The sequence below is a fragment of the Myotis myotis genome, unplaced genomic scaffold (assembly GCF_014108235.1).
Source record: "Myotis myotis isolate mMyoMyo1 unplaced genomic scaffold, mMyoMyo1.p scaffold_m19_p_16, whole genome shotgun sequence".
In the NCBI taxonomy this organism is placed as follows: Eukaryota; Metazoa; Chordata; class Mammalia; order Chiroptera; family Vespertilionidae; genus Myotis; species Myotis myotis.
In genome coordinates, this window is record NW_023416320.1 from 19,565,822 (window position 1) to 19,579,715 (window position 13,894).

Here is a 13,894-nt window from a genome sequence, read left to right on the forward strand (position 1 = left end):
CATACTTGATACTACTTTTAAAGTGTCCCTGTTCAAAAATTGCAAAACTGCATTCCTTCTACTAGACATAATATTGAGTTTATCATTCAAGATGCAGCCACTTTTGAGCATATATCATTAATAAAAACAAAAATGAAAGTCAAGCTTTCTTTTCAAGGTTCATTACCAAATTCATCCTTCCTTAATTAAGTGAATGCTCTGTAAATGCGTTTGGCAATTGCTGGTGATGAGGTAAAATGGAGATAGTTTTTGTATATTAAGATAACTTCTAATACTTTGCATTGTAGATGAAAATGCACATGGACAATAGTATATAAACTACCAAGCACAACATCATTTAGCCCAGTTTGGTGGAATTATTATTGCTTATTCATAAATATTCAGAACTTTATGGAAACATTCAGCTGCCAATCTTTTCATTGAAAAGCTCAAATATTTGAAACTTACAATTAAATAAAGAACTGTATACAAAATCATATAAGGTATTAATATTCCCCATTCCTTGTGAAATCTGATAGTCTGATGAAATGAAAATTTCTAGAGCACGAAGGGAACTGAAAAATCCCCATTACCTGAATTCTTTTGACTTGCTGAATAACTTACATTGAGGTCTAATCCTTTCCTGTCACCATGTAGTATAGTATTTCTTTAAGGATTTCTAATTTAGTTTTTTTTAATATGTTTTTATTTTAAATTATTTTTTATTGATCTCAGAGATGAAGGGGAGAGAGAGAGAGAGAGAGAGAGAGAGAGAGAGAGAGAGACATCAATGATGAGAAAATGATGAGAGAGAATCATTGATTGGCTGCCTCCTGCATGCCCCACACTGGGGATTGAGCCCACAATCTGGGCATGTGCCCTGACTGGTAATTGAACCATGACCTCCTGGTTCATAGGTCGATGCTCAACCACTTAGCCATACCGGCTGGGCTCTAATTTAGTTTTGAGTTATAATTTGAAACCTACAAAGGATAATGTAACTTCACCAATTTACTCTATCACATTCTAGAATCATAGTTGCTCAAGTTAATTTTAATTCATATTCATTTTCAGAATAATACTCATAGTAACTGTTAACATTCAAATTAACATTATTATTAAAAGAACCAATATTGCAAAATAAGTTAAAGTTCCATTCATGTCCCTCCTTAATCCCTTTATGGTCTTTCCCTACCAAGAGCTGGCAAATATTCTGAATTAGTTACCATTATCACACATATTTTATATATTTTACCACATATCTATATGTCTATGAAAATACATAATATGTTTTGCAAGTAGGTATACATTTTACTAATTATAAATTTATTTTAAAACTTCTTCTGAGCCTTTATATATTGCCCAGCATTTTCTTTTAACCTTTATATTTATGCACATATACATTGTATTTATTTTAACTACTCTGTGGAATTCCACTGTAGGCCAACCCCAAAGTGATTTATTTATTCTCTAGTTGATGAGCATTTATAACATTTCCAATCACTATGGTTACAAAAAGGCTGTGCTTCTATGTACCCTTTCAAAAGTATTGTTTCTATAGGTTATGCCCCATGTCCGGATCCATTTTGTCCCTAAGGTTCATTCAAAGTTTGCTAATCTACTATTCAACTTTTGCCTTGACTTACTGAAAGGTAAACAGTTGAATCCGTACCTCAACATAATTTCTTTTCAATTTATTAGGAACAACAACTGTGTATTCACACAGGGACATGTCATGTCTGGTCAGAAAAACAGAACCAATGCTACAATAAGGCAGGAGGCTTAGAGATATATGATATCTGAAAATTAACTTTTTGAATGTAAGTAGCATTTTTGATGTAACTTAAAATAAAAAGACCCTTATGAGTGTGTGTTTTTTTAATCAGAGTTTTGAGCTTATAGAAGTTATGACTTTAAACAAACAAACAAAAAGATTGTGGAAATGACTGCTATTCATTCCACCTGGAGAAACAGGTGGAATATAAAGAATACATATTTTTAAACTGCCAGTGCTCTAAATTCTACGTATAAAGTCTGAAAAAAGTGCTGGTTTGTGTATTGTACATCACACATTTGTACATCATTCTGGAATGGTGGGGTTCAGCATTTCCTGATTTTTTTATTTTATTTTCTTTACAATCAGCCATTTGGTATTTGGCCAAATGTAAAAATGGTGTACTCTAATTATACCTGGGAATGGAATTTAATGAGATTTTGCCAAATTACTCTTCTAGGTGGCTTTACCAAAGGTAAAAGAGGTTCAAGCTCTTCAAACTGTCATCAACACTTGGAATTGTGCACCTTTTTAATTTTTACCAATTTTATGAATGTGCGCTAGCATATTATTTAATGTTTACTCTTCATTTCTTAATTTCTATTATGCATTTGACTTATTGGCCACTGGAGTTTCTTCTGTGAAATTTTCTTTTAGAATTTTTTTTTCTTATTGACTTGTAGGATTTTTTCTATACAGTGTATGTTTATATATATCTATATACATACATATATATGTATTTTAGGAGCTAATATAGGATGTTAAATATTTATGTTTAAGATTAACAGAACTTTTGGGATGTGATGGCTATAGAAATGGTAATGTCTCCTTTGTTATTCCAGTATGAAGCAAGTACATGCAATATTGTCTGTAAACTGATAATCAAGACATATTTCTTTGATATTTTAGTTAGAATATATTATACTACATAATGCAGCATAAATCAATACTTCCTTTATTACTTAGTTAATTTCAAGATTTAAAGAATAAAGGAAATGCCAAAAATATCTGTCTTAAGTGGTTTATAGGACATAGGAATACATGGAATAATTCTGTTGCTCTTTTGTAATTTAATTATTTTCTACTTGCATTTGCATTAAATAAGTTATACACTAAGAATAAAATTAGAGTTAATAGGTCATCTGATTATTTTTCACGGTTAACATTGCCAACAACATACTGTAATGAATTTAAAGAGTTTAAAGAGGGTAATTTCTTACATATGTATAAGGCTAGTACACAAGAAAAGGCATCAAACATTCACTAATGCCCATCTTTAATTTGAATATAAAATCTTAAATGGCCATGTTGTGTAGATTATTGAATCATTTCAAGTAACAACAAATAACAACAAACAATAACAACAAAAGCCTGGAAGGCTAAGAGAGTTTAAATATAGCAGAACTTTTCTCTTGCAATAGCACATATGTCTCAGGTCTTTAGTAAATTAAATGTACAGAAGTGATAACAAGGGGACATCTGAACCCAGGGGCACTGCTAATGGCTGGACATACGGACATTGCCAGATCAGCTTTAGAAAAGACAATGCTATAACCCATCCTAAAGGTATAATTTAGTTCTCTAATAGGATAGCTTAAACATCTAACTCCTTTCTACTGAATGAAAGTGGGGTAACTACAAATGAAAAGCTAAAAGAATTTGCAATGAAACATATCTTCAAGAGACAGAGTTTTAAAACTGAATAAACACCCTGAGAGACACTAGGAGTATGCCATGACCCTACAGTGCATTTGGCCAATGGGAAAGCATTCAGATACTCAGGAATAAAATGACAAAAGTTGCTTTGGGAAGAAGTGCATTAACATTTAAAACATTAATTTTCTTTACAATTACATCAGTGATAAGAAAGAGCATTACTTAATGGAATTTTCCAAAAATAAAATTTAAAAAATGCCCAGTCAACATGGCTCATTGAACTATGAAGCATGAACCAGGTCACGATTCCCAGTCAGGACACCTGCCCGGGTAGCAGGCTTGATCCGTGTGGGGCATGCAGGAGGCAGCCAATCAACGAAGTCTCTCTCATCATTGATGTTGTTATCTTTCCCTCTCTCCCTTCCTCTCTGAAATGACTACAAATATACTTAAAAAATAAAAATAAAAAAACTACAACAGGTTAGGTGCAATATAGTATGGTAAATAAGAGCATGGATTCTAGAAGCAGCAGAGCTCCTCAGCTCTGCTTCCATATCTGCACTTAATAACTATGTGACCTTGGGCAAGTCACATAACTTTTCTGTGCTCTATGTTTCCTCCTCTTCTTGTGGAATACAACAGTACCTCACTCACAGGATTGTATCTAGCAAGTGGTAGATAAATGTCGGTTATTATTTTAAACCCGCACATTTGACATGGTAATATTGAAAGTCTCTGTGCCTTTAAATAAAATCCAAGCCCCTCACAGTCCATCTCCCCTCTGCCTACCTTCCAACTTTACCTCTCACTTTGTCCTGTTCTTCTCGTTGATCCAGCTCCTGGCACACAACTCAAGGCCAGGCCTCTCTTAAGCCTTTGCACTTATCTGCCCTCTACCCCCAGATCTAAATGTGGGTTCCCCTTCTTTTAATCCACTATTGCCCTGTTATAAACTAATTCTAGGTGCAGTTCCCTTATCTTTTGTTCATATCTTTATTTTCTGTCTTGTCCCAATAAAACATTGGCTTCATATGGACATAAACTTTGTCTTATTCACTGTTTTCTTTATCTCTAGATCTCAAGCATTTCAGTGGGGAAAGAAAAAATTTAAACCTATGACCAAATAAGTAATCTCAACAATAAATTATTTCCAGTAGAGGAGTAAAAGGGAAGACAAGTCACCAAATAAAAAATGACATTTTTACAACTTAGCCTTCAGAGAGAGAAATACAATAAAAGACACCAGGTTTTAGAAATGCATTCTTGAAATGTGCAGTGAGGAGCTGAAGGAGTCTAGTCAGAATATCCTATAAGGATTTTCCAAATTATATTAGAGTGTTACCCAGAGCAGAATAATGGTTTAGCAAGGATACTGTATTGAGACCTGACCTTCTGATTTGTTCTGCCAACTTTAGGAAAAAGGAATGGTCATTTTTTCCCTATTTTACTCCCCTATACCTTCTCATGAAAACAGCCATGCCTTTATGGGACACAGGGAAATTAACAACTCATTTGTGTTATATAAAGCACCTGAAAGCATGCTTCATCTAGATCTTTATTTGGGTGAGTTTCAGATTTCTCAAGGGCAAGAGTATTGATGGCCATTATCTTGAAAAGAATGGAAAAGCGATCTGACTCAAGGAAGTAATTGCTCCTGCGAGGCCAGCCGGAGGGAAGGAGGAGCAGTGGGAAATCCTGCTATAGTCAAGGTCTGACCGAGTGTCACAGAGATTTTATGTTTGATCTGCATAGCTGCCCCCACTTCAACTGACTAATCAAACTAGAATTGACTGAGAAACTTATTTGGGAGTAAAAGACTAAATAAGATTCTTCTTGACAACTCTAAAGGGTAAAGACTGAAGAAATTTAATTTGCTTTAGGAAATAAAGGGGTGTGACAAAGGGTGTGACATTTTCTCCCCTCAAGTATATCCTAGGTATGTATATGACTTATCTATTGTGGCAAGAAAGTGAGACAAGCCCCCCGTTTTCTTAGCATAGTAAGGCTAATATTAATAATGTGTAAACCAATGCTTTTCCTTTCTAAACACCGAAGATTCTCTGGGCTTCCATGACACCATTAATCATGGAGGCATATATTAATGCAATACCTTTGGACATATTAATTTTTAGAATATCTGCTATCGCTGTACCTGATAGTAGACACTGCAAGTTGCCTTTTCACTATCTCTTTTCCTCTTCTTCCTCACTAAAACAAACCCCTGATTTTGTTACAAGCAGTTATAGAATCATATCAGACAGTGTATTATGATGGCCTAATACTAAACCATTTAGTCTGCCAAATACTTCATTTCCTGGGGTGCCTTCTAAAAAAACTTCAGGCATAACCGCATGGCCCAGTTTTAAGAGAGTGTCTAACAGAGGAAAGTGCATTCCTGATAAAAGGAACGCGTGTGATTGGCACTGCCTGTTCTTTCTTCCTGCCTTGAATGTGTCTATCCTGTGACCGTGTCACAAGCACGAAGAGAAAAAGTGAACACTAGGGAGGCCACAGTAGCAAGAAAGGGGCAAGACCCTTACTGACTAGTTTGAACACTTGTGTCAAACCTACCTGTCATCTTTCTCATATACATCCTTGTTGTTTAGGCCATTGGAAGGTTTTCCATTACTTTAAGCCAAAACCAGCCTCTCAGTCACTATTCTCACTATTTGCTATTCTTGGTGATTATATACATAATGGAGCAAGAAGACAATTGAAAGGAAATGAACCCCCAGTGGCCTGTTTTACAATATTTCTTTATTTTTTATCTCAGCCAAATGAGGTTCTGTCTACCTCAAACTGAAAATAACCACACAACAGCAAGTGTTACTAACTCAACAAAACCGACAATAGAAAGATAGCTAGAAAGTGACTATCATTTGACCGTGTGTCACTTCACAAGGGTGGTCTTAAAGGCTTCTTTATGCTAAGATTAGAATTAAGAGAAGCTAGGTAAGTGGGATTAATCTGAATTGTATCATATGCCTTAAAAGTGCTTAATATGTTCTTTTTAATCTCAGTGCCTTTCCTTGTCCTATTCTCTTTGCCTGGGATACTCCCTATTTCTTTCTGTGACCTACCAACCCTACCTTTAATACCACCTAATTCAGGAATCCTTACCTGACCTGCCCACCTTAATGTCCTCTCTCCTGTCTCTAATTCTCTTAATGGCAGAGGAGGAGTTGAATTTAGGAATAGCTGGACACAGGAATTCAAACACAAATACAGTTGTTGCTGCTTCATTTTTCCCATATATGAACACCTAGTATATTCTCTCATTAGGAGATGAATTATTGCTGCTAAGAATTTTATGAATATTTAAAGTATGTGGCCTAGTAGAATCTGCTGTATCATAAAGGCATTTTATAAACACAGTATTGAGACCATATGTTAATTTTACCAAAAAATATGTAAATAGATACAATTGAACTAAAACAGACTAAAGGCATTATGAAGGGAAATGGCCCCGAAGAACTATGCACATTATGTTTGCAAAAATTATAACCACAATACAGTGTGATAACTGTCACATTAATTATAGATATAAACACATATTTATAGATATAATACCCTTTTTAAAAATAATTGCTTTTATAAATTCTTCCCAAATTCTTTAGCTTCCTGTCTTCATAAAGACGTGCTAAAGGATGAACAATTAGAGTCATTAAAAAAGAGTGACTTCAAATATTTGCTTTTTAAGGTTCCTCTTATTTGGCACCCAATAACTCATGCCAATGACAATAAAGTCAATGATTTTCCTCATCCCAGATTCCCAAGCTCCCCATACAATTTAAAAATTCAGATATGTCACTCCAATAAATTAAATTAAAGAATCCAATTATGTCCTACAATACCCAGTTTCTTTGCATCAATAATGTCAAGTTACATAGAGTTTAAATATCAGAAAAGAAAATTTCTATTTCCTCTATGAAACCCATTAACATTTTAGACATGGAGAAATGCAAAATGATGCAGAACAAAGAAAGGCCACTATATAAACATTGAGCCATAACTTGAAAAATGTCAGCAGACCTGCTAGAAAACAGAAAGGAGAAGAAGAAAGCATATTTAAAAATATTTGCCCTTCCGAAGAGATCACATCATTTATATTTGAGCAATAATCTTCAATACCATTACTTTTAGTCCATCAAACAGTATACTTATAACATAAGTGGCTTGGATTTTCATTTGTCTTTGCAAGGACTTCATAAAAAGATCACATTATACAAAAAGTTCTTAGGATTTAAAAATAGGTATTTAACATTCATGTTGTTAATTTATTTTTCCTTCATGTTAATGATGTAACAATTAAAGAACAAGTAGAAAAAGCCTTGACGTAATCAGGGAACAAGAGTAAGCTCTCAGTATTATACACCAGAATATATTAATATAATGAGCCATACTCTTCTGTCCACTATTTCAAATTTCATTAAGAATATTTAAACAAATGATTATGATTCATATCCCCTTTATAATTCCATGTGAATAACTTTAGTGCTTTACCTTTTTAATTTCCCTGTTTTCGTAATAGTTTCCACTCATCTGACCTCTTGAGAAAATTTAGAGTGGTCATTAGATTTTTTTTTCCAAATATTCTAATACTAAAGATTCCTGAATATTGCTACTTAATTTATTTTGCTATATTAAATGAGTATTCTGAACTTCTAAGAATTTATTTGATCTGATGGTAAGTTTATTAAACACATATAACCACTTCAATTTATCTGTGCTTTACTTTTTAGTACAGTGTCTTACACAGGGTGAAACTCCATAAATATATTATTTGAATATAATTTATTGTTCATTGATGTAATTAGTCTACTTCTTATATTTTGGCAATTGTAAAATTAATTCATATGACAATGTGATCTACCTACCTATGATTCATGGTCTTTGAACTACTACCTGTTTAATTGTCAGAATAGTTGTTTGAGTATAATAGAGTAGGTTTTTATAAAGTTATTTTTAATAAAGCAATTCAACACAAAAAAGGCAAAACAAAATAAAAACTTAGCTACTCTTTAGTGTAAAATCACCTGAAACCATCATTTCTCATCAATAACTGTCCAACTGTTCTATCATACACAAATTGTGTGTGTTTTGCAATTACAGGTGGGAGCCAAAATATTGGATTCCTATCTACTAAAGAGTTTAGTTGTATTTCTTAAGTATTCGATGGGGAGAATAGTGCCATTTTGAAAATAAACAAATAATCTCAAAGTCACAGATTACTTAACCTTCCTGAACCTTAGTTATTTAAAATGTAAAACAGCAACAGTTAGAATATCTGTAATTTATGGAATTATTGTTTGGATCAAATGCAATATGTATGTAGAAGGCAGCCGCAAATTGCAAACTGATGATCAAATGTTGGATTTTACTTCACCTAGTATACTTCAATTATTTAACAGATTCTCAGAATTAGTGTTTGACAACTTTATTCTTCCAAAATACTTACTGGTATAGACAAGTTGAAAGCCTTCATCTGTCCCTTCAGAATCAGAATTAAATTCTAGCCAGAGCTGATTTGAAGTACTACTAAGAGTCAATCCTCGCATAGACGCTCCAGTGAAAGCACCTAATAGATGAGTTGTTTTATCTTTTCCATCATAAATCTGCAAAATATATTTATAATTAAAATGTAAATGTGCCAATAATAACTAATTCAGATGATGTATTTATATCTACATAAAAGAAAAAATTATCATAATCTTCCTAAATAAGTTTACTACATGTTTTCAAAGGAAAATTATACATGCATATTGATTCCTATAAATAACAGGCTAAGAGTTAAAATTCACATGGTTAATTTTAAAATTCCAAACTCAGTAGAAGCTAAGTCATACTCAAACCAATGTTATATAACTTCTCTTATTATGAAAGCAATCCTTTCTTCTTCATTTTTAATGGCAGAGTTAAAAAGCTGATATTAACTACAAAGAGATTTATTTCCAAGGTTGGTTGATTGGTTGTTTTCTGCAACTTGCTCAAGGGGACCAAACACCTGCTTTTCTAATAATATAAATCATACAAAATGTATATGCTTCTTTTTCAATTTCTATAATTTACCCATTTACTTTAACTTACCTAACTTTTACATTTTTTAAAAAAAATATTTTTATTGATTTCAGAAAGGAAGGGAGAGGGAGAGAGATAAAAACATCAATGATGAGAGAGAATCATTGATTGGCTGCTTCCTGCATGCTCCCTATTGGGGATCGAGCCTGCAATCCAGGCATGTGCCCTTGACCAGAATCAAACCTGGACCCTTCAGTCCATAGGCCGATGCTCTAACTACTGGGCCAAACTGGCTAGGGCACAGTCTTAAAATATTAACTTAGAACAGTGCTAAATGCTTTTAGAAACTACTTAAACAACTCAAAAATATACAGAAGCAAAACTGATAAACTCCCAAGTATCCCTCTATCATTCTCATTCTCACTGCAGTCTGACTTGCTTTTATCAATGCATTCTAGACATCTCTTCAGGTCAGAAGATAAAGAGGCTTCCTTTTGAACACTGTGTAATATTTTTTAAATATATTTTCATTGATTTTTAGAGAGTGAGGAAAGTAGAGAAAGAGAGAGAGAAAGAGAGAGAAGCATCCATGAGACAGCAAAGCATAGACTGGCTGCTTCCTGTATGCCCCCTCCTGGGAATTGAGCCCACAACCCAGGCATGTGTCCCAAATGGGATTCAAACCAGCAAACCAGCAAACCTTTTGTTGCTCAGGACAATGTCCAACCAACTGAGCCATACCGGCCAGGGCTGGGTAATATTTCATACAGTGACATTACCACAACTTGCTGTATCATTTCCATATTAATGAATTCAAGTTGTTGTTTTTTTACCACTAAAACTAATGCTGAAATAAGCAAATTTTTTATATAAACTCTCATTATTTGGTACTTGTATTTCAGTAAGACATTATTCAAAATATGATACTTCTGGGCTAAAACGTATTGCCAGATTATTTTCCAAAATGTGTCTAGTAATTAAGCTGAAGGTTTACCAGTAATGCATGTTAACACTGTTTTTCCTTAGAAGCATGTGCTTTCAATGTGGGGTTATTACCTAGGAGGTGGAAATTGACTCTTGCGGGTCATAAACTCTTAGATATTATGATGATTTGTGGTCCTACAAAGATCAACTCTATCTTACAAATATTATTCCATAGTATTTAGTTTCATGGAGTTGGGGTTAGAGTTCTTAGGTGAATGTTAATCAGTAGAGAAAGCTGAGAAATACTCCTCAAAGTTATTTGTCTCTTGCCTGACATTAAGAGTAGGAAAGTGGATCACTAAACTCCTAATCTAGTGATCTTGCCAGAGCAGCAATGTTCCCAAAAATGGTATTTATGCATTGTGTTAAGTACTATCCTTCTTGACCCAGAGAAAATTTTAAAAAACGATCCAATATTTTCTGTTATTGGAGAAATATATTTATTTCGAGTCTTTCTATTTTTTAAGCTAGCATAATACTTTTTTTCAAAAGAAACTTTCTTAGAAACATACTTTTAAGAAATTATTAAAAGAAAAGGCACTAATGTTAAAAATATATAACAGGAAAAGAATTATCATGTGCCTAGCTGGGAGGACCTAATTCAACACTTAAACTCACTAAATAAAGATTATTTAATAATGTACAGCCAAAAGGTAGAAAACAAACACTAAAGGAGCACTACTCTATCAACAAAGTAAAATGAAGCATGATCGTTTAACCATGAATTTTAAAAGAACGTATAAAATTATTAAATCCAATGACACAAGTGTAAATTAGGAAGGCTTTAAAAAGATAAGAGTTTTATAGTAATAATCAAGTCAATGCTTTTAACTGGTAAATAAAATCCTTCAAATGTATTCAAAAACATATGGAAACATACAGGCAACAGGGAAGGACAATGTAGTATAGTAAAAAACAAATTACTTTTGAAAGAGACATGAATATAAGCATAGAAGTAAGAGGATAAAAGAACCAAAATGTACTTTCATTTAAAAGTAAATTTACTTTACAGAGTAATTATTGGGTCTAATCAGAACCATACAGAACTTTTATTTGAGACCGTTACTTCTCATATTTCTATTCTTATTAAAATAAGGATCTTTAAGAATATTTTTATTTACTTGGGCCCATTTTTCTTTTTTAAAATATAATATTTTATTATTGTTATTTTCAGCATATATCTTAATATCTATTTTTTTTCAAAAAGCTAAAAGAACTAAGATAACTGTATAATATTATACTTTTTAATTGGAAATGAATAAATTCTTGGTTTTTCCCAAAGAAACATTCTTAGTTACTTAGCACCTAATTCAGATAATAAAGACTTACTTTTATGCCAAATATAGAATTTCAAATCAATTTAAGAATGAATAGTATGGAAGTCATTGAGCCCTTTTATAATGTTAATAAAACTCTTTGGTAAGACTAATTTGTTAAAAGGTTGCAATTTATCTGATAGTTTAACACTAGAACAGACTAAAATTTAATATTGCCATGTTTCAATTACCAAAACTTTTGTAATGGATCAGGGCTTGAAATGAGTTATGGTGTATAGACTCCTAGGTTCGAAAGGTCAAACCTTATTATGATGAACTGCTGATCAACATTCAAAACTGTTGTTAATTTTATAATGAATGTATGTTATAAGATATATGCTCAGTCATTTCTCCAATGAATTAGCAAAAAAGGTGTTATCTAAATTTAAGAACAGATAGTAGATAAAAAAGTAAGAGAGAAATTACACATGTACTTATGTATATGAACCTCTGAATTATTCCTACTCATGGACATTACAAATTTAATTTTTTGTCATTTGTTTTATAGGTTGATTTGTAAACTTAAATACATTTTTCTAACAAGGTAAGGAAGATGTCAACGTGTGAGTGAAAAATAAAGATTGTTTTAATGGTCAATCAAAAAGGACTCTATTTGAAATCTTATGTTTTTTCCAAAAGTAATATGAAACAAAGCAGAGAACTTGTATTCAAAAATATTTATGTCTCTGAAATAGCTATATATTGTGTCCTCAATTATATGAGCCAGCATATTATAATATGGGAGTTGTGGCACAATGAAGGGTCCACTTTTCAGGGGCATTAGCTTTACAGTTATACTAGAAGCCTGGTACACGAAAATTCTGTCACAGTCTAGGACCCCTCAGGGGATGTCCACCTGCTGGCTTAGGCCCGATTCCTGGGCCTAACAGTCACACATCCCTCTGGCAGCCTGGAAGCCCTCGGGGGATGTCTGACTGACATCTTTAGTGCTGCCTAGGAGGTGGGAGAGGCTCCCGCCACTACCACTGTGCTCGCAGCTGTCAGCCCAGCTTGTGGCTGAGTGGAGCTCCCCCTGTGGGAGCGCACTGACCACCAGGGGGCAGCTTCTGCATTGAACGTCTGCCCCCTGGTGGTCAGTGTGCATCATAGTGACCAGTCGTTCCACTGTTAGGGTCAATTTGACAAAGTTGAAGCCCCAACTCTACCACTGAAGTTGTAAGTCCTGTCACAAATCATTTTACGTCTGTGATCCTCAGTATGGGAGAGAGTGAAGGGCTTTTTGAGGCCTACCACAGCACTTTATACTAATGAATATTTAGAGAGTGATTTTGAGAGGGGTGGTAAAGGATTAGCAGTGAACAACAAGCAGAGCTGATAGAGATGTGTGCTAAGCGGATGTGCTGGAAAATATTTAGCAACCAGATCTCAAACAAACAAAATTGAGGAATGTATATATTCATGCAGATCATTAAAAATAACTTTTATTGACGTAAAGAGAAGTTGACAAACTTTTTCTGAAAAGAATAAGATAGTAAATATTTTAGGCTGCTGGGGTCATAACATTTCTGTTGCCACTACTCGATCATGCCATTGCAGCACAAAATCAGCTATAAATACTATGTCAATGAATAAACATGGCCTTCTCCTAATAAAATTTTACTTACAGAAACAGGTCTTAGGCCAAATTTGTCCCTTAGAGTGTTGTTTATGAATCCCTGATTTAAGGGATGTGTAGCATGCAATTTACAAATAGTAATAAAATATACAATATTATTGTAAATTCCTTAGAGCTAATTGGTTGTCACAAAATGTTTTCAGTGTTTTTTTGCCAAACCTTTTTTTTTTTTCCTGCAAGTTACAATTGCAACTGACAAACAAGAGTAGAATATGGTTTGATTATTTTTATGTTAAGTTAGATAGAAGTGAAACATCAAAAAATAGCTATATTAGGCCCAGCCGGCATGGCTCAGTGGTTGAGCATTGGCCTATAAACCTAGAGGTCACAATTTAATTCCTGGTTGGGCACATGCCCGGATTGCGGGTTTGTTCCCCAGGGTGGGGCATGCAGGCAGCAGCCCATCAATGACTCTATCAGAACAAAATTGATTTCTAAATGATATGAGCAACTTTTCTAAGTGGAATAATAGTTTTCAAATACTAGGAAAGATATCTTTTCATTTTTTGTGTGCTATGCACAATGTAATTG

The 13,894-nt window shown here is 33.7% G+C and overlaps 1 protein-coding gene across 3 annotated transcripts in view; it reads right to left on the reverse strand.

Annotated features, from left to right (window-relative positions):
* The window catches only part of CSMD3 (CUB and Sushi multiple domains 3), an 872,847-nt gene that overhangs the window by 274,249 nt on the left and 584,704 nt on the right, over nucleotides 1–13,894 (reverse strand). For all 3 annotated transcript variants that reach the window (XM_036338167.1, XM_036338166.1, XM_036338165.1), the window contains one exon: nucleotides 8,868–9,024. In XM_036338167.1, the coding sequence (XP_036194060.1) occupies nucleotides 8,868–9,024 (157 nt within the window). The remainder of the gene's footprint in view (nucleotides 1–8,867; nucleotides 9,025–13,894) is intronic.